The sequence below is a fragment of the Galendromus occidentalis genome, unplaced genomic scaffold (genome assembly GCF_000255335.2).
Source record: "Galendromus occidentalis unplaced genomic scaffold, Mocc_1.1 scf7180000075399, whole genome shotgun sequence".
In the NCBI taxonomy this organism is placed as follows: Eukaryota; Metazoa; Arthropoda; class Arachnida; order Mesostigmata; family Phytoseiidae; genus Galendromus; species Galendromus occidentalis.
The window spans coordinates 420082-443162 of NW_003803389.1; the positions used below are offsets into that span (position 1 = coordinate 420082).

General features: G+C 51.7%; 2 protein-coding genes across 2 annotated transcripts; one reads left to right on the plus strand and one right to left on the minus strand.

The window, feature by feature from the left end:
• Positions 1 to 667: 667 nt before the first annotated feature.
• On the minus strand, positions 668 to 9889 carry LOC100898442 (serine/threonine-protein phosphatase 2A regulatory subunit B'' subunit delta). Its single transcript, XM_029113195.1, has 13 exons — positions 9787 to 9889; positions 6866 to 7101; positions 6173 to 6342; positions 4226 to 4383; positions 3977 to 4110; positions 3481 to 3824; positions 3184 to 3280; positions 2903 to 2970; positions 2397 to 2535; positions 1826 to 2097; positions 1177 to 1372; positions 971 to 1054; positions 668 to 733 (listed from the first exon to the last, which is right to left on the minus strand). Exons 1-13 carry the CDS (start codon positions 9887 to 9889, stop codon positions 668 to 670), a joined length of 2067 nt encoding a protein of 688 aa, XP_028969028.1.
• Positions 9890 to 16615: 6726 nt separating this feature from the next.
• On the plus strand, positions 16616 to 17982 carry LOC100898582 (alpha-1,3-mannosyl-glycoprotein 2-beta-N-acetylglucosaminyltransferase-like). Its single transcript, XM_003737164.1, has one exon. It carries the CDS (start codon positions 16616 to 16618, stop codon positions 17807 to 17809), a length of 1194 nt encoding a protein of 397 aa, XP_003737212.1. The 3' UTR covers positions 17810 to 17982.
• The last annotated feature ends 5099 nt before the right edge of the window (positions 17983 to 23081 follow it).

The following is a 23081-nucleotide window of genomic DNA, read 5'->3' on the forward strand; positions in this document are numbered from 1 at the left end:
CGATATGTCTTTCTAGATCGAATGCCCCTCATAAAAAAATCTCAATCAGTCATGAGCTGTGACGCTGTAGGGGTATTATTTACACGACAAAAGTTTCTCATCCTTCTTTGTAACGAGAAGATTAAATTGCTTCCTAAAGGGCGTCCCTCGACGGTTCCCGTGGCTGTTTGCTCTCTCTCTCTCGCTCTGGTCGTTTTCCGAAACGGAGTCGCCTCCCTGAGCTCTGTATTGTCGACCGGTCATATGGATCCGAGCGATTCAGGGGATGGGGAGCGAGAACAGTGGCGAAGAGACAAACCTCTACATGGGCAGACATGAGTCGCAGGCCCATAGCTTGGCCAGATAGCCAGCAGGTCAATCTAAACAATGATTCCAGTAGATGCAAAACCGGACGCTCTGGGAAACCGAACTCAGAATGGCTGGCCACTCAGCTTGATCTAGAACTGTATTGTTCGCTAAACGGGTAGGCGATACCCTCATAAAATTCTCGATGGCTGCGCATGATGGCTTCCGAATACCGGTTCCGGTCTCTGTGTCGAGGCTCCGTGGCTTCTCTGAAAGAGCCGTTCTATCATTGGAAGCCGATATTTACATCGTCGATGGATTGGGCGGCTTGACCACTTTGACTGATCTCATGATCCTGGATTGCTTCTCTATGAGAACGACTTCACTCCTCGGAGATCAGCATCTCGTATTGCTCTTTGGCGTACTGGTTCCACGCAGCTTTGCCGTCCTGGAACGAGAAGCGAATGGAAGATAGCAGAAGGGAAGCTCTATCGGCATCGCTCGGCCCGAGCTGGATATCTTCAAAGAACTGTGAAGCTCTCATTTCTGGCATGGAGAATGATTTCAGGGTCCGAGGTCTTTGAGCCCGCCTCTAAACGTGGCCTCCCCGGAAGAGAGCCCGTCTCAGAAAATTGCACGCTCCACCTGGAAATGCACACAATCAGCTGAAACAATCGGAACTCACCATCGGTCCGGAACTGAACGGGTCGGTTTGTTCGTGCTCAAGATATTTCTCGAGGTTGAAGAATGTGTCGAAGAAGACCCCGACCTACACGTATGGATAGACAGAAAGGAATATTAGATCGCGGCATATCAGGGAAGGAAGGTCTCGAGCCTTGAATGAGATAAATTGTGCCAGACGACGTCCGCCGAGGTGTTGAATATTCTCACCGCCTTGGCTCTCTTGAGGTCTCCCAGAGTCAAGAATTTATCGTGTTTGGGCTTGATCATGTCTATCATCTGACAGAGAGCGTCGATGAATGGCATAGCTTGAAGTCCTAGGCACTCCATCCGCTGAGTTTGCTCCTCATAGAAAAATTCCAGCTCATAGAGCGAGAGACGGCCGTCTCCGTCGAGGTCCATGCATCTGTTTTTCCCAAGGGGGCACGCGGGATAGAAAGAGCATTCATAAGAAATAAACGGATGACTAGACGATGTTTTGGGCGGTCGGACTCGCCGCCGTTTTTAGCTCCCCGGCCCATGGGACGGCGCCGATACTGGCCGCCGTCGCCGGTATCGATACGGTACAATGCAGAGGAATATTTCTCGGCGGACAGAAACATCGATTACAAAAGAGATTGTGCTGTATAGAGAGAACTTGCGACGACAGCAATTAATTGATAAGGAACGTGGGATGTTCTCGCTCGCGGAGCCAAGACTTCAACAGCGACTCCGGTACAGGAAGTTAACGGAGATTCGAGACCCTCTTGGGTCCACGTATTGAGCGAAATTCGCAAAATTAGGATTTCGGGGAAAAACTTTAATCTTTCGAGCGTCGATGGAAGGCTTGTCGTAGATTGTGGATGGCTCGGCAACTCACCTAAACCAGTATTCGATAGCTCTGGGGTGTTTCTTGTTCTCCTCAGCCAGAAGGAAATGCACGAAATCTTCATAAGCCATCCTACCCTTACTCTCAGGAGTGGATATCACGACGCCTGGAGTGAATATCCTCTCGATGATTCGCGTGGACAACGCGGCGTTATTGTGCTTGGCCATGTCATTCCTGTCGATCCACAAGTCGTGATCCTCGTCCAGTTCCCAAAACTTGCAGTAGACGACGTAGAAGTGCTCGTACGAGAAGTAGTCGGTGATCTGCGGAAATTATGCTCAACTCATTATGCGCGGAACAAAAGGCATGAACCCTTTAGGAGGCGCACGATTTGGTTGCTCCTCATTGTCTCCCCTCGAGCGCTCTACAATGAATGAGAATAATACCAGGCTTTTTTTGCGTTCCGTTTTTTTAATCAGTTCGCCAATATGTCGAGCTTTGTCTCGTGTACGTACAACGCGTACATGAACCGTATTTGAGTTCAGTCGCCTTCGCGATGTAGAAAACCAGACCATCCCAGCTATGCGCGCTGTTCCCTCGCTGGCGTTTTCGCGTGTCATACCTTGTTTATGTCGTCCTCAACTTCCAGCATACGTATCGTCTGAAGTAGGTTGCTGCGGCGGAGCTCGTCCCCGTACAGCTTGTTGGACCAAGTGGCACTTATGTCATAATAGATTCGGGCTATCACAGTCGTAACGTACCTTGAATACAAAAGAGACTTCTATGCTTAAAAAAATCGGATCCGGTATCCATGATCCTTGCGGGGAAGCGTAATCGCGAAGCCTGTTCGACCGAACTTGGCATTTTTCCCTCCGCCCCTCCCTCTCCCCCCCTCGGTCAGAGTTCAGACGAGAGCGCCCTGTCAACATCAACAGCGAGGACGAGAACCGCGGGGAAGTAAATTTTCGATGTCTCCGACTCCGGCAGGAAGCGGTTACGAAACGATAGAATGAACATATGTATATCGCAAGACGATCCGCTTTGATTCGCAAGGCGCGTTCAATATTCAGGGGTGTTCCAGACTGTTTCTCTAGCCCGGGCAGGAGCGAGGCGCTCCGGCCGAATTACCTCGAGTGGAACTCAGGTGCTTCGCGCAAGAAATGCAGACCAGGATGATTGGCGATCACATCCAATACCTGCAAGGAACGGAAACGGACGTGAGTCGAATCGCAGTATCGAACGAAAATATCCAAACGAAGAAGAATATGCCAATACGTCGCTTCGTCTGTTTAGCGAGACGTCTGACGGGCGGGCGGGACATCATTGATCGCTCCCCGAGCTCGGGCGACGAACGCCTCCTCGAGCCGATACTGATACGGGTGATTCTGCTCGAGCGAAACTCCACTCACAATCGGCTTGAAATCGTCGGGTACGAGATAATTCCGCTGTCCGTTGGAGAGTATTTTGACGAGCCATGAAACTTCGTCCCGACCGGTCAACATAATCCTGGAAAGAGAAATCAATCAGGCGCGAGCGATCTTCCGTGGGATATACGGGATTCGAGCGAACAGTTTCGCACATCGGTATCGGATTCAAAGCGGCGGAATTCGGATCTTAGCGGAAGACCAGCCGGCGGGCCCAAGGAGGACGATCAAGGTCACAACTGGTCGCGTCGCTCACATGAATGACTGTTCCCAGGTGCTTACGATTTCCAGTAATTGAGGAACGTCTGCTGATGGAGACCCCGGTCGACCGCCGTACCGCCAGCCGCTATAAAGAGCGCGGTTTTCCAGTAAAGAGGTAGATCGCAGGCTTTGACCACCAGGGAGAACTTGCTCGCCGAACAATAGGCGTCGCCGACGATTTGGTAAGCATGTACAATTTTCTTCATCACAAGATCAACTTCTCGCGTGTCACAGGGCTTTCCTTCAGGGTGATAGAATACTGGAATTTGACGTGTAATGCATTTCGACTGGATCGCGCGTCGAAGCGTCTCACAATGATCCTTTCCCGGTACGGGGGGTGAAACGTGAGAAGCGTCTTGAGGTACCTGCGTGCGGGCAAATTTCAATTATTTCCCTTCCGGAACGCTCCCGATAGCGTCACGTCCTGCGAGACTCTTGCAATATCATGTTTTCGCACGTTCATCGAGCTCAAGAGCCGTCTGGCGCGGGAAAACGATTTCGTGTGAGCGAAACCCACCAGTATCTCTTTCGGAGGTGATTTTGGCGATCTAGGCTCGTCGATCTGTTCCGGCATTTTCTCGAACAGAAGAATCCGATCCGCGACCGATCCCTTGAGCATCTCCTTCGATCGGCGCTGTTCCCGGAGCGTGCCTGGGCGAAAAAGCTCGTACTTCCTTGCTCGCAAATAAATGTCGATCGGGCTCTCCAAGTTCGGCCCTTTTTCCAACCACCTCGGGACACCATGTATCCCCCGTATCGATCTCACCTTCCTTCTTGCGGCGATGGCTCTCCTCGACTTCGCGACATTTTTGCTCGAATATGTGTTTCCGATCCTTGACCGAAACCCGAGCTGGACTTTGTGATTCTTGAGCAGCGGCCTGGGCCATCTGCAGGATCGGAAGAGGTTTCCTCGGAGGTGGTGAGCTAGGAAGCAAGCGGAACGTTCAATTATTCGCTTCCCGAAGAGGGACCGCTCGTCGGACCCCCGCGGTACATTCCCTACGCATCAGCCGGAGTAGAATCTGATGATTCGAATATATCCATGTTGTAGATGAGCTCGGGGTCCGCGCCCAGGTAGGAACATGCGGCGGATAAAAAAACATTCGCTGATCCCTGCGTCCCCCATTTCCGATCGGTAGGTCGCTCAAGAATGACCATATTTTATGTTTTCCGTCGAGTAGATGCTTTTTCGTGAAGAATAGAAGCCACTGGAGGCGGCCAAGTGCTCGTCCACAGAATTCTGTGAGGAAAATTGGATTTCCAGCGAGAAAGCCGGTAGACGGGTGGCGCATTGCAGCTCCGACAACGGATCTGTCGCGTGACTTGACCTTGCATTGTCCACGGGTGGGTTTACGTCATCCGTCCGCCTTTGGCCAATTTCTCGACAATTACAAACAATTCAACTCCACTAACACCAGGAGTAAACGTCCGCTAAACTGATGCCTGGGTCTAGCCGACGACTTCTTGTTGCTGAAAGCCGTCCGTGGATATCAGGCGCCACCGGATGCCAGAATAAAAACCTACGACTTTGTCCTAACAGCAAGCGCATCTACGTCGCTCGCGCGTCATGATCTGGATCAGCTTGTTGCAGTGTGTTTTATCGACTGTCAGAAAAAGGATTCCGGAACACCCGGGACGCCCGGTGGCGTAATGGATTGGGCACATCCTCTTCGTGAGGATATGATCTGGTGCTTTACTCTAGAAGGCGGAGTGAAGACTTCTTGAGCGGATCCTCAACGCAGGCGCCCGAGACGTTCTTTCTCTCTTGAAAGTAGAATCAATAGGCCGTTTGATATTCTGCATCCGGGGCCTCTCGATGGGGCTCTTGGATGCATCCGGCGACCAGACTATCACTATCATCATTATAATCATAATTATAATTTCTATCAACCGAGCATCTGTAAATTCTCAATGAGAAGTCTGCATTCAAACTCCTTCCATAGGGGTCGAAAGGATTCGGTGCTGAAAAGTTCCGACTCCCCAAGCTCTCGGAGGCTGTCGTCGTCGTGTTCCGCATCCCTCTCCTTACATAACCCTTTTAAAAGCGTTTATATAATGCTCTCAGAGAAGCGTCCAGCTCAAGTTCGGCAGATGAAAGAATTGTGTTGCGCAACGCTTTTCTACTTTGACACCTTTTGTCTAGCCGATGTTCAAAGTTCTTATGGTGTTGTGAACCGCACCCGGAATATCTCGCTCGAGTCCTGTGGGCGCGTCCACACGTACCTTATTCGATATATCCGTCTTTGCATAAGCCTTACCACCAAGTTTATATCATGCCCTGAGAGCGACGGTGGTCTTCCTCAAGAGACGCGTGGAATGAACTTTCTTACGCAACCAGGATCAACTTTGACACTTTTTGTAGAGTGACTTTCAAATTTCCCGTAGTATTGCCGAACCGCACCCGAGACATTCTCTCGCCAGTTCCCAGCGCCTGTTATTCACGCGAAGATGAAGCCAGTCTTCCGTCGTGGTTCCTCCCCCGTGGAAACCAGCATCCTCGGTGCCATTCGAGAAAATACCATGACAACATGAGCGAACTCTCGAGGAGTTCATTCATTCACCCAAGTTTTCAGCTCGTCGTCAGAGTTCGATCGATTTTGACAGATTATACGTCGATGCAACGAATTCATAGAATCTACTGAAGGGCTCCGAGTTTTGTATTACTGACGACCTATTCGCAGCTCGGAACGACCGGAAATTCCGTGGTACTCACTAAGAGGTCTGGCCATAGCTGGACTGGAAGTGCAGATTAATCTGTTTGGGTGCTCGGAGTTGGTAGACTTTCTTCTGTTCGGGGTTGGTTTTGATGAGGGGTTCTCTCGTGCTGGAACCTTGGTGGGGCGGACAGCCCAACGGTCGCTTTCCGTCATCCCCACGTGAGATCTGGATGAGTAACAGAGAATCCATTAGGGTCAGGATGATGAAAACGTGAGCGGTGGCACCCAGAGATCCCCGGAAGAGCAGGATGTCAACGATGCCAACAGCGGCCACCACCACGACGGTGTTTGGGTGCAGAACCAACAGTTTCGGCCACGGTTTCCAAACCGTGTCACATAGCTGGAGGCGTGGAACCGATTCACGAGTTCAGAGGTTGGCTAATCGGACAACGTGAGCCGTCCGATCAGAAATCGAGCGCGTCGGCACGCTTCCGAAGGTGTTCGCACTCAAACTCATCGAGAGTTCACAAAGCGACATGCAGGCGGCAGTGGCGGCGACAAAGAGCGGCTTAGCCGGCCCGTCGTCTGTCCTTCGGTTGTTCTCTTCGAACGCCCACAGGGTTTGTTGCTTGGGTAGATAGACCTTTCGGTCGATAAAGCTTGTTCAGCCTCTTCCTTCAAACCGAATTCGCATAGCGAAGCGCTCGGTCGGCTTTCCTTGCTTTCTTTCGCGCGTGCTTGTTTCATACCTTGTCTTGAGCAACGAAGGTGTGGACCAGACGTTCCAGAGAGACGTCGTCGTCTTCGAGTAGGGCTACCGGGTCGAGCATCCGTTGAAGGGACTTCTCGAGAGACTTATCCAGGTTTCTGTTGGCGGTAGCCGCGCCGCCGGCTCCAGCTTCTCCTCGGATACCTCCTTCGGCCATTGCACACGCCGCGCCCTTGTGGACCACCCCGCAGTGCATCAAGGGACAGCATCCGTTTCCTGGAAAGAATCGAATAGCATGAATCATTATTATCCATCTTCGGGAATCGCGGAGGCACAGACCGCTTCACAGGGCATTACCAACAATGTTCAATGATCACATATGATGTTTATATCAGGGCTCGAGAGGTGGTGGTATGTGTATATCTCTACCCGCTGCGCTCGGAAGTTGGAACTAAGCAAGCCGATACCACAAAACTTCGAAGGGAGCAAGTGAATGGAATCTCTCGATTATATTATTCCCAGCTTGGGACTCAATAGGTCGCATTCCCGAGAGGTCGATGTTCTCGCAGATAACCACTCGGTCAAAAAGAGGAATTCTGAGTGAGGAGAGTCGGCTGCATACAACAGAGAGAGGGAGAGCCTGTCAGAGACAGTGGCGAACACCACTCACTCCGATGCAATGGGAAAATGAGCAGGAAGTTTCTGGACCGGAGCCCGTCGAACGAAGCGCTTCACAATTTTTTCTTGGGCTCGAAGTAACATCTCCCCATTCGAGGAACGACTTCGGTTATCGCTTTTGAGGGTTCGCGCACGAGTTCCGGAGCGGCCGTAATAATATCGTACCCGGAGCGAAACTAACAATGGATACCCTCGGGTAATGAAGAACGCTCATTAGATTAGGATGCCCGCTCGCAGGCTCACCGCATATTGATGCTCGGGGGAGGGGGAGTCCTTACGACATATACGGATTCCTCACGTGTTCCTGGAAGTCGTTCAGGGAATCCTTTGGACACGATGAGGGGAACGCGGCTCCATTCTTGCGGAGACCGGGCGCGCTCGCGAGCGGGCTTTGTTGTTGCTCCTCACAGCGAGCGGTACTCTGGCAACCCGAGCCTGTAAACCCCAGGTTCAAAAGACCTGCTCCTGGGCGCTCTTGAGGGAAGCATTGCCGCAGTCATCGATTCTAGAAGAATCCACGGAAGAACGGAGCCGGGATTATCGCTTGCCCCTCTCGTACACTCAGAGCCGGCCGCGATCAGAACCAGCGGTCTTGTTTCCTAGAGTTCGATGGGACCCAAATCGGAGTCCAGTCTCCATTCATGAATGAGGAGAATACGTTCTCATTGCTGATCCTCAAAATTCATCAAATTCCCAGAAATCGAACCTTCGTTTCCTCATCCGGGAGCGATTTATTTCATCCATTGAAAATTTCCCCGGGTCTTCCCTCCCGAAAAAGCTCCTCCACAGGCTTCAATACGTCCACATGGGGGATCAGCACGGACCTCTGTGATGGAACGAGGAACAGCGCGTCGAGCCGAACTTTCCTCGCTGGAGCATCGACTCTCGTCGGGGAGGAGGAAACGTTCCCGTGACAGACCGTCCTCCCCGCTAGCTTGATCTAACATCTTGTGTCTTTTTTCGCGGCGGGCCGGTAGGGACATCCCTCGGGAGCACAGTTTGCAGAACGTGAAAGACATCGAGGCGGCGACGTCGAGCTAGTTCAGCAATCCCCAACCGGGGACGACTTGGTCTGTTTGTACTGCGGGAACCGCTGATGGTACAAACGGCTTTGTGGAGGGGAAGACTGCGTCGAATGAAGCCGTATGCTGGAAGCAGAATGAGACGCACAATTTGTAGTACAGCGTCTGTCTCGACCAAATTCTGTCCAGCAGGTATCTCTGTTCTCGAGAAGAATTTTCGCGCTATTCCGTGGCCGAATGTTCAAATCGTTTTCACGGTATGACGCTATTCGTTCCTAGAACTCGATAGATCTCTAGCCGCCATTCCATCAATAGCTCTCCAGCCGGTGATTGATCAGATGATTGGAATTAGATCGCATCGGCATGAGCCGGGGTCTCACGCGAGTTCATCCGATCCACGATAAGGCATTTCGTTTCCCCGTCGCGGAATGGCATAATTCGCGATAGATTATTCAGAAGATGGTGCATCGCGAAGGTAGCTATTTTTGAAAGTCTAGAGGATAGATTTCGCGCCGATTCTCACTCAAAAATACTCAGACGAGGTCCGTCAACTCAACCTGGTTCGGAGCAAGGACGTTCGAGAGCTTCGGATATAGACTCATGATAGTTCCAGGAATCGGAAAAAAAGGTCAGTATAACTCGTCGTTATAAACAGTCGGAGAATCGTTTACAGCTTCCCTGAGTAGCAGATGCGCACGCTGAGCAGTCATACCAGCAGGGCTAGGTTTTCTTCTCGAGCTCGCAGGAATTCCGAAGGCAGAGTTCACCCTGCTCAGATGCTACAATTTGACACACTTTTTCTCTAATATGAGACGTATGTGTCGGCCCGATAGGCAAAGAGACTCACCCACAGCCCAGCCAGAGAGTCCAAGAAAATTCAATCTCGATTAATTCCCCATACGACCCACGCTATCTGCGGCGAGCGGATAGCGTAATACGAGCCGTTGCTCGGCTGGCGCGCCGAATAATCAAAGTTCGTAAACGTCGTGGTGGTCGTCGATCGTTTCTACCGGATTCGACCGAACTTCCTCGCTCGATATCGCCGCGGGAAAGACCGAACTCCGTTCAGGTCGATTGGTCGGTCTCTGCGTTCCGCTCACAGTCGCTGAGGAGAATCACAGCTGCTCAATTGATTCCGAGTATTGTGTGAGTTAAATACCATGGTATGTGCCTCCGAGGGTGTGACTCGTGGTCTGACCGCGCTCGCGAGACAACTACCCAAGCGGTGAGCGAATGGACCACCAGGTAACCGGCTACGTACCAACGTGATGAATCGTCGACGTTCCCGGTAGACGCACAGTGTCGTTGTGATAAACCGTTATCCTGGTAGAAATTACACAGCGAGGAACTCCTGCACCCGTCATCGAAGTCGCAACATCACCGTCGGCTCTAGCACCACCAGCGACCGCGGCGGCTCTGGGCCGCGAGTTGAGCCCAAAAACATTTGATGGACACACACTGTTCCATTTATGCCCAGACACGCTTTACACTGAAGCCAGTTATTCGGTAAGGTCCGCCAGTCAGTCAGTCAGCCAACCGGCCGGCAGACAGGTAGGCTGCCAACTGAACAGTCATCGGACTTCCAGCGGATGTTTTCCGTTCGGATCAGACGTGGATAGATTTCTCAAGAGCTCGAGATGAAACTCAGACTGGAGTTCAGGCCTGGGACAGCTGTCCTATCGCTGGTGCCTAGACCCTGCTGGAAGAGCAGCCACGAGTAAGGGCTTACGCTGGCCAACCGAGCAAGCAAGCAACCAGCCAGCCTGCCAGGCTTGAACACCGGTCTGAGCGCGTTCGTGTGCGTGAGTGAGTGTGCGCGCGTGTGAGTGAGTTAGTTCACGCAGTGGTTCGTTCGCGAGATTCGCTTCTATTCGCCCGGAGACGATCAGATGAGAGCGTTCTTTCCTTCTGGAGTAGGCGTCCACGTAACGACAACAGCATCGTCGTCGACGACGAAAACCGCAAAGAGGGCGGCCACGAAGCGCTGGATGTTCTCACGAATGGCGCCAGATGTTCCAAAGATAGTAAAGCCCCAAGGACAGTGACTCGGAGCGATAGTTCTACTCCGAACAGTGCTGCTACTGCCAAGTATCATCGATCGAGAGACCATCTTCTAATACTAAACAAACAGTTCCCATTTGTGATCGGAAGGAGTTGTTTGTGAAGCGCTCGTTTCGTCTCATTCTTCAAGAACCCTTGAACCGGTGGTGCTGCCACTCGCTCGGTGCGCTTCCTTACCTAAGCACGTGCAGAGCACTCTGGTCAGATCTGGCGAAAGAGTGAGCCAGATCGACAGTGAGCGAATCTTGTGTCGCTCGAAACTCCGCTCACCATGACCATCTTTTATGGTGGTCAACGTGCGTTCGTTGTCCCCGAACCCTTTCAATTGTTGTAATCTTCAGGCTCATTCTCCTCGCTTCTAAAGGAACTAGAGCTCAATAGCCTGGCGCAGAGCACACCGAGTAATATTCCGATGTATGTATCCGCCGGGAAACGTCCTTCGAGCGAGAGACATTCTTTGGACTGGCAGAAATCCCGAGGCAGATTTTTTCTCTTCCCGATCGCATGGATAACAAGTGGTAGTGATTCTATTCCGACCACCACGAGCCACGGAGTACACCGCTAGCGGATTCGCGCTCAAGAGAGGGCTCGTTATGCCGGAAAGCTCGAGGGACGCAGAAACAATTAAAATTCCATCGAACCGAGAATTTCCGCCGTTGGACATGAACGAGAGAAAAAACTAGTGCTGCAACGAGTTTCATCCGTTCGGTTTTCCGGACGAATGGTTCCTGGCGGTCGCGAACAATGGCTTGAAATTATCCCGAGACTCCGTCGAATGATCAGGCTCTTGATCGATTTTGCTTGTCGCAGCGAGCAAGGCGATTCCGTGGCAAATATTCCTCGATCTCGACCCCCTGAGATATCTCCCTGTTCGGGAGCCTACGTCGAATGACGTTCCTCAAACAGGGACCTGGTATGGACGATCGGAAACTCATAGGATTATTCCCGACCGGCTCTGAGCAGAGAATCGGAGCAGGAAACTTGTTGGGGCGATGCCCTCGGCGGAGAAGTTGGCCCTGCCGAACGAGATGTAATCCTTGGAGATAGTTCGAGGACCCAGTCGGCTTTTTGAAACGGCTCGGTGACACTCGGTGGTTTCCGGCGATTCTGCCGGATTAAGAGTCGATTCATGATCTATTCCCTCATTGGTATTCGGTGGCTGCAGTTCGTCGAATGCGTTGCTGGTGCTGCGCTTCTTTCTTTCTTCCAGGGTCCGGGTATCCTCGAGCATCGGTCGCACAATGCGCGACTCTGACCGACGCTTTTGCGGCTTTTATGGGTTTTGTAGCGCCTCATGTTCCTCCATCTGCTGTACCATCTGCGTCGACTTGTTGCAGGGCACCGCATACCTTTCTGTCGACCTTCCTCCCGGAGTGAACTCCTCGAAAACTCCTGTTCCCGCCTCTGGATATACTATTCCCCTCATACATCTCGTCAAACACAGCGGATTTCTATTCGAATGAATTCACGCTTGCTGGTAGCTCGCTGAAACTTCCTCATTGTCGTTCAGCCGGCGGTTACTCTCTGTGGGAAGTCTACGAGGTCCTCTGTTCTCGGTATCGACGTATCGACAGAACTCTGTCGGTTTATCAACAAGCGGTGTACTCGCAGATCGATAGAAACAAATAATAAAGATGGTAGGGACGAGGAACGAGGTCTCATGAGGTCCCAAGAGGAGAATTCCTCCACTCTGCCTGGAGAGGCACAGAAGTTTCTCTTCGAGGATAAAAGTGAGGTTTACGAATGAAGACTCGAACGTGGGTACGTGGGCACGACGTACCCACGTCCGGCCTGGGCATAGAGGAGGTATAGCCCGAGATCGTAACCAACGGGATTGTATTCCAATAATTAAAAACTTCGATCACCCAATGACGTGTTCCAGTTTCCCCTGATCAGTTTGCGTCGATTGCTTCTGACCCTCCGAGTTCCAAAGACAGACTCAAGTAAGGAAGTCTGCTATCCTACGAGCCTTTTCCGATTGTTGTTCGAGCGAAATCCCCACGTTCCTTCGCTCGGTTACTGTCGGTGGGAGGGCCCGTCCGTCCATCCGTCGGATAGACGGACAGTCTGGTCGAAGCGAAGGCTGGCGCTGTGGAATTTCAATTGGCTCACTGCTGAGAGGCAAGAAGCTTCTGCGTTTCGACGTGTGTCGTAAACTAGCTCTCCGTTCCCGCTGGTTGGCTCTGCGTTGCGCTCTGGACCGAGTGATTATCTACCTTAACGACTGACTTGCTGCTTTTCCTCCTTGCTGGCGTATCGATGGCCGTACGAGACGGAGGTTCCCCGCACCCCCCCCCCCACAGGGGCTTGCCAATCACGCTCAACTAGGTACATATTATTATTAGGTATCATCGATGAGTCTCGTAATTCCGCTAAATAAATCTCTTTGTTCTGACAAGAAAACGGCGGAGAGAAAACGCAGTCTCGTTAGGCGCTCAGGATCGTTTCTGCTATTTCTCCCGATCCATATTTGAGATAGGGCTTGCTCAGCACGACTCATACACGTACTCGAATATCATTGGAGTCTGTCGACCGACGTGGAGCGTGCATCGACAGGGAGAGAGTGAGGGGGATACCGTCTCATGGCCGAGAATATCGACGAGAACACCGAGCAGCACATTTAGCTACGGTCCCCTAGTGGCCAGAAAACTAACCTGATTACGTCGGGCTTACTAGACAGACGAGACTGACAAACGCCTTACATCTCCCCTCGATGCTCCTCACTCTCCTCATTCGAATCGATTTTTCTGGCCGCCGAGGCGTTCGACTGAAGAGCCGAGATTGCTGGCTCCACATCTGGAGCGGCTGTCCGTCACTTGGAGAGTCGATTCCTCGAGTGAAGCAGACGGAGATTATTCAAGAGGCCAGACACGAGAGAATCGGAGGTATAAATTTTGAAGGCGGCGGCGCCGCCGACTTATATTCTCCTTCTGACTTCTACTCGAGCGACGACGCCGGAGATTTCATCATCGGATCCGGGGCAAGAACGGCCGGCGACGTAGCGGTCATTCGTGGGACTGTTCTCCTTAACGTCGGAGCTTGTGGAAGACGAGGATAATTTGAGCCGATGGAGCCCGCGATTCGATCAGATGTATGCCGTCGAGGCTGTGATCTCGCGGTGGAGGCGTTATATCCATTAGCGTGAAGAATAAAGCTTCCTCGCATCGATATCGAGTTACAAGAACGTCCGTCGTTCGAGCATCCGAGAATTTCCTCGCAGCTCTCTCGGGACGGCGAAGTGTGCTGTTCTGGCGATAAATTGGTGTTGTGAGCTATAATCGAAGAGCCCCATTGAAATGTCTCTCGCCGCCTCCCGCGAAGTCGGATCTCCTCAAGGATGCTCACTCGCTTAGAATGTTGCCGCGGGTATCCTTTGCGATGGATATTTCTCCTCCGGATGGTCCCTGCACGCGCCCTTCCGCAGTTGTGCTCGAGCGTCTGCACGATTCTGGGGCCAATCGGGAATCATTTCTCTCATCAAGGGATGGAATGCATGGAAGCTGAGCTTCATGCGATTGCATCTTATCTTGTTTCCTGAGCCTTTTCCTCGCTGAGAATTCTCCGGACAGCAGATTGAGCCGAGTAGGTGAAAAGAGAGCTCTCTTGGGATGTACACATGCGCCAAGCCGATTTACTCCTAATGCATAAGCGTAGGAGTATCGGGTTGCTGATTGGGAGTAATCGTCGAAAAACTACTCGACACCAGTCTGGTTGCCGGAGCCTCGTCTCTCGGTCGAGGCGGTCGCATGTGAGATCAAATAATCGCTTTCTGTGTCCCACATTCATTCGCAACGACTTCATTTGCGTCCCATTCCTCGGCAGTACATACATGACACTCGATCTGAACAATGATGATACCCAGAAGGGAACTTGAGGGACCAACACTTGTACCGTGTGGATCCAGCGGGAAGGTGAAGCTCCAAGGTCATCTCATCGGTTCCGACCGGTATCCACAGATTCGCCATTCAGGGAGTTTGCGAGCTCTGGCCGATCGAATTGAGAGGGTATCCGAAATGGCAGTCCAGTTGTTGATAGAAGCTCGAGCTTCGAGGAGACCGGTCGTCCGTGTTGAGAGAACCAGAAAATCCTTCTAGCCTTCCACCATATTCTCCCTCACCCTCGAGCAAGGTAAAGTGGACGCATGGGCTTTTCATAACAGCCGTCGGGTCGATTCTCGCCCTTTGCTCCGGAAAAATGTCGCTTGACGGCATCGAAACGGCTAGCAAGCCTGCGCCTAGAAATTGAGTCGCTCAGGCCGCTCGGCCAGTCAGACGGTCGAGCCTCTCGCCGATCCCGCATCCGACATGGGAAGATATTCCCAACATTCGGCGAAAAACAGATTTTCCCCGAATAATTTCGCGAGATCTCAATATGAATATGAATTATGAGCGTCTAAAAATCGATATGGAGTTCCTCAATATTTCGAAAGGACTGTGCTCGAGAATTGACTTCGCTATTAACTACCACGTCCACTATTCACAAGGAAGTCAGGAATTGCTGCGCCGTTTGTCAACAATGGTAATAATCATCGGAGTCTCTCCAGCACGCGCTTGCATCCCGAAAACAGTCGGAAGACATCAGCGTCCTTCCTATTACCCGGGCAGGGCACCCGAGCCCTTCAGCTGTGCCCTCTAGCTTCCTTCAGTTCCCCTATACTTGACCTCTGCTCTATTTGACGCGTCATTCTTAGGCCACGGAAGTTGTCCTCTTGTACTTCCCTGCGTGCCCAGAGTCGCGATTCCTATACCTACGTTTGTATATGTATACTGAGAGGCCCCTTTTCGAGAGCGAGCGAGAGTCAGCTTTCGTACTTGTGATGAGCAAAGCATGTCGGGACTACATACATACGACTCCCGGAAGAATTGGAAGGCGCTTTGCATTTTTCGAATCCCTGAATCCCTGGAATTCTTCGAATCCCGGGTTGCTCGGCATCTTCGGCCCCGATCGGGGCAATCTCTGTCGGAGCAGGCTTGCAGGAAAGCATTCTGATGCCACTTTGATCTCCGCTGCGATTCGCTCGCTTGTCTTGCCTATAGCAGTCGTTCGTGGTAGCTACCACGAGCGTGTGCGGGAGTGCGACTACGGCAGCTAACCTCCGGAGAGCTTCCGGGGCACCGATAATCATCCGCTGACAATCAGAGATGCCGCATCCTCTGCAGAACTCATCCGCTAGATCCGATGGAAACGAGCCCATGTCCACAGCAGCGAGCATAGTGCCCCACCCGCTCGCGCTCTCGTATCGGTGCAGCGAGAAGCGAGTCCGGACAACATATGGCGACTGGCGAGCGTAACTTCTGGATGTTGACTCCGGATTCGATAATCTATCGTAATGAGTTCGAGCAGCTGACACGGCAGAGGCGAGCTGCTGCTCGTCACCATGCGAATCAGCCCAATGATCATCCGCTGGAATCAGATGCCACACAACGCAAAAGTTGCATCCCGGTGGAGAGCGTTCGAAGAGATTGTGGCCCGTAGCCGCCCGGTCCACCGTGGCGGCAACGTTTCATTTTTCAGTCACGACCTCCGATCTAGGAGCAAATCGTTGCTCCCGAAATCAGTCGGCTTTAGGAAGAGAATATTGAGTGCGCTACATGTTGCTGTCGACGTCCACGTTGACTCCGTTGAACTCTTCCTGCGGAAGGACATGTGTGAACGTTACTGCCGGTGAATCTATCCGTTGAGTCAAGATGAGCAGATGTGGGCGCTCTGTCAGCTGTAGCGCCAGAAACTTTCCAAAACGGATATTTGTGCGCGATCTCTCTCCAACTTTGTGATTATTAGGAGGGGTGATTTTCTTGTTGTCGCCAACGAGGAAGTTTTTTTGTGTTCGTTTTCCAAGGAGGCATCAAAATGGAATCAGTTATGGTGCCTGATTTCCTCGAGGCGAGCTCCGGTACAGACTGACGGGAAACGCTCCAGAAATTCGATCTAGGAGCGTCGACAGCTATCGACAATGACGCGACTATAGCGCGGCGGACGAAGGTGCATGCTCGCGAATTTCCGAACATCAAGAAATTCGGTTCGGTGTGATGAAGCCCCGAATTATAAAAGCTATCCTCATTTGTGCTCTCGTCGGCTACATGTCACTCGCGGTCTACTTTATCATCCAGGGAGATGATTTTCGGATTCTGGCGGGTGGTGCAGGAGATCCGAACTCGATCGAGAACTCGCCGAGAAGTCGAGTTGGAAACGTCATTCCGGTGCTCATCCTTGCATGTAATCGCTCTCGTGCTTTGGAGACGGTTCTTCGACAAGTGGTGGCCATCGTGGATCAGCGTCAATTCCCCATAACGGTCTCTTTGGATTGCGAGCACGAGCCCACCGAAGCGATTGCCAAGAAATTCAACGTCAGCTACATCGAACAGCCGGATCAGAGCAAGCTCACCCACGGGCATGCGTCCTTCAATATCGAGGGCTACCACCGCTTGAGCCGTCATTACCGCTGGGCGCTCGATCAGATGGTGAATGTCCGACACAAGGAATCAAGGAGTCTCATAATTTTAGAGGACGACCTGAACGTTTCAAAGGATCTCTTTTCCTATTTTTCGGCCTTGAGTGAGCTGATGGAGAAAGATAAAACCCTCCTCTGCGTGTCCGGATACAACGATAATGGAAAAACGGAGAGCATTGACGCGTCGGACCCATGTCGACTGTGGCGCTCCGAATTTTTTCCTGGATTGGGTTGGATGACGACATCGGCGATCGTCAGAGAACTTCTAGCCAAGTGGCCCGCGGTCTTTTGGGATGACTGGTTGCGTCAGTCCACGCAGCGGAAGGGCCGGAACTGCATACGGCCCGAGGTGTCGAAGACAACAACCTTTGGTAAGGAAGGCGTGAGTTCAGGACAGTTCTTCGATTTGCACCTCGCCACCGTACAACTCAACAAGGTGGACTGTCAATATGGCCCGAAAGAAATCGAAGCCATAACCGCGAAAGCCTTCGATCATAGATTCCGGGACGAAGTGCTTGCTGCCAAAAAACTTTCCTCGGAGTCTCTCAGCGAAATCGACCCCGGTCTGGCTGTCAAAGTGATTTGCGACTCATTGGAAGAATGGAAAAATATCACCACCCTACTGAATATCATGCCCGACATTCGGTCCGGAGTGGCTCGAAATGCTTTTAAAAACGTAGTTCCGACATTCTTCAGGGGCTCGAGAGTCTACATCGACGTCAAGAAAATCATTGAGGACTCGGGGATGCGAGACGCGGCAGTCTCTTCTTAAAATCGATCTCATAAGTGGATTCATAGCGTAGTTTCTTTCCCTCCTCTTTCGCAACTTCTTACTCTCGTAGGGTTCGTCCCCTCCTCGCGTGATATTGTTCCCGACGGAGGCCCAGGGAGTTCCCGCTCATTTTAGGTAAATCATGCGTCTAATAAAATAACGCATGGGAAAAGCCTTCAGGCGCTCTATTTCGTCAATGGTCAGATCCCGGTCCGATCATCCCCTTCCTAACGCATTCCGGAATCCTTGAATGGATATCCTTGAATGGATAAGTTCCTTCAACGATTTCCGTAGCGTCGACCTGGAAGGCAACTTCCTCTATGGCAATCCTGGGCGCGGGAAGCTTCTACGAGATGAGCCGTCCAAGACCCCTTTAAGTTGGAGCTTTCGAAACAGGGGTGTTCTTGAAATTCCAGAAGTCCTGCCGAACACAGCCGATCTACGGGATCGAATTTATGATTATGGATGGATAGATGCTGTGCTCGGATTTTTTTCTCCAGGTTGTCGTCAGGGTCGGGGTCATATCGACGATGAATCGGTGGAATCCCACCCCCGTTCCGCATTCTCCTCCAGCAGCTTATCTATGGGGGCCATGGAATTCGGATTCAAGCTATGAGGGACAGCCGCCGTTGCAGTTCTATCCCGGAACACTCCCCCAGATATGTACTTCCCACAAGAGATCTTCGCCGTGTCGAAACTCGGAACCTATCACTTCCAGTCGGCAACTCGATTAAATGGAAGGTGTTGGTCCGTCACGGCACGAGAATTCCCACAGTGTCGATGTTCAGGAGAGCACCACAAGCGACGTCCGTCGATATTGACCAGGAATCAATACCTCGAGGGAACATATCCTCTTCTTGATTTTGTCACGTTGGATGAATCCTCCGAGGTAAATGTGCTGAAGAGCGAGACCGAGCTCGGCGGGAATGAGCTGACATGCTGACTCCGCAAGGAGCTCCGTATCTGCGAGTACGATTCGGCTGCAGTGAACATACTCCGCTTTCACATATCGTGTGAAACGCTTGGTTACATTAGAATGGAAAGCATTGCCCTACAACGAAGGGATGTTCGCATCAAGACGAGAACTTTGTCACACAAGTATGCTCCAAAACTCTGAACTTCTTCGTCGGCACCACTTTCAGCATGCAAATCGCTGTGCTCCCAAAGAAGGCGTCCGCAGTCCGCAAGAAATGCAGGGGAGGCACCATCGGATTCATTGTGGTAGTATGCGGCACCACATCTTGTTTCAGGAGCTGTCCGATCGAATCTTATTGCGGAACTTCTTGTCGAGCAGGAATCTCCAGTTCTATTCATCATCCGGAAAAACGAACAGATGACCGACAGCTACTACAAGTCTCCCGAATGTCACTGAGGCTGCACATGTAGAAGATAGAGTTTAAATTAGTGCTAAGACGGATAAAGAATCCTCAAGTGTTCCCCGGCGTGATCCAAATCCTAGAGATGTCGATCGACGCGTCGTTAGAGATGCCCAGTGGCTAGACACACTTGTCCCATGGCGCGATACTCACGCGGGTAGCGCGTAACCGTAGCCCGACGTGTGGTACGCGCGGAAATCGTGAGAAGTCTTCTCGGAGCCATCAAGCATCTGCAATGTGAGAGGAACAAGTCAGCATCCCTCGCGACGACGGCGCAAGAAAACTCCCGACGACGGGTTCATTTCCAGTCAGGGGAACCAAGTCTCCAGAGACTGGAGTAAGCGTGGCATTGACGAAAACATGAGAAAATCGTTCTAGTGTTTAGACCCTCCGGAGGCTGCGAGAACACTCTCAACGCTACATAGTTGTTGTAGGCTCGTATTTGAGGAAGAGAGAACCGTCAGACGATCGCGCAATTGAAGTCCGCACAGTAGAAGCAGTTTCCGATAGGAAGTTGCTTCGAAAGGCGGCGACTCCGTTAAATGAAGCCTTTGTCCGTGCCGATGTCGATAATCGATCTCGGAGAATGGTTGGTCGTTCTTCGAGGGGGGCCGCGGCGGGGACGTCGGACAAAGACGTGAGGAGCGGGAAGACTGGCGCGAACTAACATTTCATCGAGGCGAAAAACTGACAGAAACAAAATGAACGCAATCATCCGTGTGGGAGTTTTGACGCTCACTTGACGTCTCGCTTCGCCTAAAAGGTCTTGAGGGGCAATTTTGGCGCCTGACTCCTCCGAACTAAAAGTAAGGCACCTGATATCCTTAGAGCAGGCCGGAAGCAGCGCGATCTCTAATGGCGAAAAATGTGGATGGTTAATGTGAAGTCATGAACTCATTTCCGAAGCGAATGCTTCTATGCTATGGGAAGTCAATGCTCACAGGAGAACGTCGAGCTGAAGACACGAAATGTCAGAGATATGGAGAGCTTATCACACTCGAATACTATGGAGAATACAGTAGATATATTGGGCCACGATTTTGGTTCTCAATACAATTCGTTCTCTCAGCAACCCTTGAGGATTGTAGCCCCAATGAGTCCGAAGCTATTTGAGGAAACAGAAACGAATGAATGGGAGTTCAGGATTGGATACGGATGCTTCATGGCGACGGATGCGGCTATTTGTTTGTATCTTCTCGGGAGAATCCAGGGGAGAAAGACGGCGCGGCGCCTTCCAGGGCAGAACCCATTGCCGACAAAACCCTCCTCGGTCTCCGCCCCGAGGCAGAAACCCAGCACACTGATTCTCAATGGCGTCAATCAACCCCATATGATACCTCTTATGACAGTATTTAATTCACCTCATAGGCGATTTTGGATTTCTCGTATGATACTGCTGTGGGGAATCCGATGCGAAGGAGCCGATTCCTGACATAACTTACAAAGACAGAACTCGGAATTCGGATCCTCTGTGAGGTCATCTCCGGGTTTCTTCGTGGAGTTCTGTCTGGGGGAGGGGTTCGGTCTTGGTTGTCCCTGCGGAAGGCCGCCATGGGACATAAAACTTTTCCCGGAAAAACTAATGGCTCTCAATTCGGGAGGAAGTCGCTAAGAGACCTCGTTGTGCACACTCTTCTGTCTGATAGACGATACTCCGGAAGCAGCGCGTGCACGACACGATAAAACTCCAGGCCCCATGATACTCATCCTCATTGGATATCTGCTTCATGCGATTCTTTGAGAATCTTCGTCAATCCACGGAATAAAATATTCCGCTCCGAAGCATCTCCGATTGCCTGGATAGCACATAGAGTACCTATCCGAGCAAGGGAAAGACATGAAACAGCGAGAGCGTGATGTGAAGACCGGCCCGAGGTCATCTAAATGTAGCGATGGAATGCGACCGGCGTCTGGATTTCGGCGTCGAGCTTGTTCAGAGAGCTCGGTGCGTCTCCTTACATAAGCTGAGCGGTCCCCAATTAAGTTGATCGCGGTCCGGCCGCGGTGATGCAGTCCTCGTGACATTTGAGAGATGATGCTGTTGCCTCTGATGCTAATTTGGCCAAGTTTCGTTGATGAACGGGTCCTAAAAGGAGGCAAACCCTCCACGGAGCTCTCCTACCCGACCGAAACGAATACTCCGGGCAGCTCCGCTCATCGGTCTGATCCGGAAAGTGACTCCAATTTCATCTCCCCGACGGAAGAGTTCGAGGAGCGCAAGCGGTTGGAAAATCGTGAGACGAGCTGTATCATATCATGTGCAGATGGTTGATTGTTTTGAACTAATTCAGTTCGTCAGCCTCACTGTGTTCTCTTCCGCCTTTCCAATATGGTCGGCTCCCGCGCGCTCTTCATCCGTGCAGCGTCCATAGCTCTGCTGAGCCGGCAACGCGGAGAGGAAGCTCTCAATTTCGGGAATCGAGTTTCGAGACTCCGAGGACTAAGAGGTTTGTCTTTAAACCCCCAGGGAGTTTCCTCTTGCAGCGCCTCATCTTTTCTCTGAAGTGTCCGTTCAGCATCGCCACTTGCGCTAATTAACAAGTTCGATAATAGGCGGGGGGCCGACCGACTCCGACGACGGGGACGTAACGGCTGGGCACAGAATGGGTTGGAGGATGGGGCGGAAAAATAACGCCGGGGAGGAGGCACAACAAAAAGAGGCCGAGTAATCCATCAGTGACTCTAAAAAGATCCTTTGCTCCGTTGTTCCCCTGTTATTCTCTGACATCCCCTGCTCCTCGCCCAAAGGGCCCTCTCTCGAGGCGATCCCTTTCCCTTACGCCGGAGAATCCTCAGAGATCGCTTGGAAGGCGTTGAGCATGTAGCTCTCCTGTGTGTCGGCGCACTATCGAGCCTAGTAGCGGCTTTTGCGAGAATGCAGTTTCGACTCCGAGAACAGAAGTTCACATCAACGAGCACGGAGTGAAAGTACGAGAGGAACCGTGGTCGAAATCCTCGGTCGTGAGGGAGTGTCTCACTTCGGGATGTTCACCGGCAAATGGTGCACCATGCTGATCCTTATAGACGTAGTGATACTCGGCGCAAAATTCGATCCTTGAACCAATTGAGGATTTTTTGTGGATCAACGGAGAGTCGACTGAGGAGCCCTTTGTAGCGAGCAGAGAGATTGTAAGTTTCCGAATTGTGTGTGGGAGCTACCCGGAGTGTGCACCGACGAGGACCTCCTCCGACGAAGAACCTTCCGGCTTCATGTGAATTACAGCGTGTCCCGATAACATCGAGGCTGCCGTGAGTATCGGTTTCGCTGATTCGACAAAGGAGTAAAGGAGTCATGGAATGATGGTACCTCCCGTCTGTGGATCACCAATCTCAAAATGTCGTTGAAGCCCTGTTAAGTGTTACATGATCTTGCTGCGCGTCGAGAGTCGAGACGGAGGAAGATATGAATATACATATGTAGTTTTCATCTGCCTCATTCCATTACGTTGCATGCCTCTGCGTTCGTGCCCCTTCGCGCCTTCTGCCTTCTTATGCATTCGTAGAGACGTCTATCTGCGACAAAACATCGCATGCCCGGAGGCCGGACTAGAGTTTCGCTCCGATCGCAAACAGCGATTATGGCTGCTTGATGAAGCGCGCAAAAACGGAGAAAACAGAGCGGATTTTGTACTCGCACAATTTATTCAATTCATTCGGCTTGTGAAACGGGGGGAAATTCCCTTCAGCTGGAATTCCCGATTGTCGGATCGCTGCAAGCGGATTCCGAAGCGGGATCCTCAAGTGGAGGGTCCCGAATTAGCAATCGAGCGAAATCATTTCTCCCGGCGTTTGGTTCCTGAAACAGCGCAGAGGGATCCCGCTTGACTCCCTCCGGGACGTAGAACGGATCTCCGTGGAATCTCGCGATCCTGTCGGAGAGAACGGGTTGAAAATGA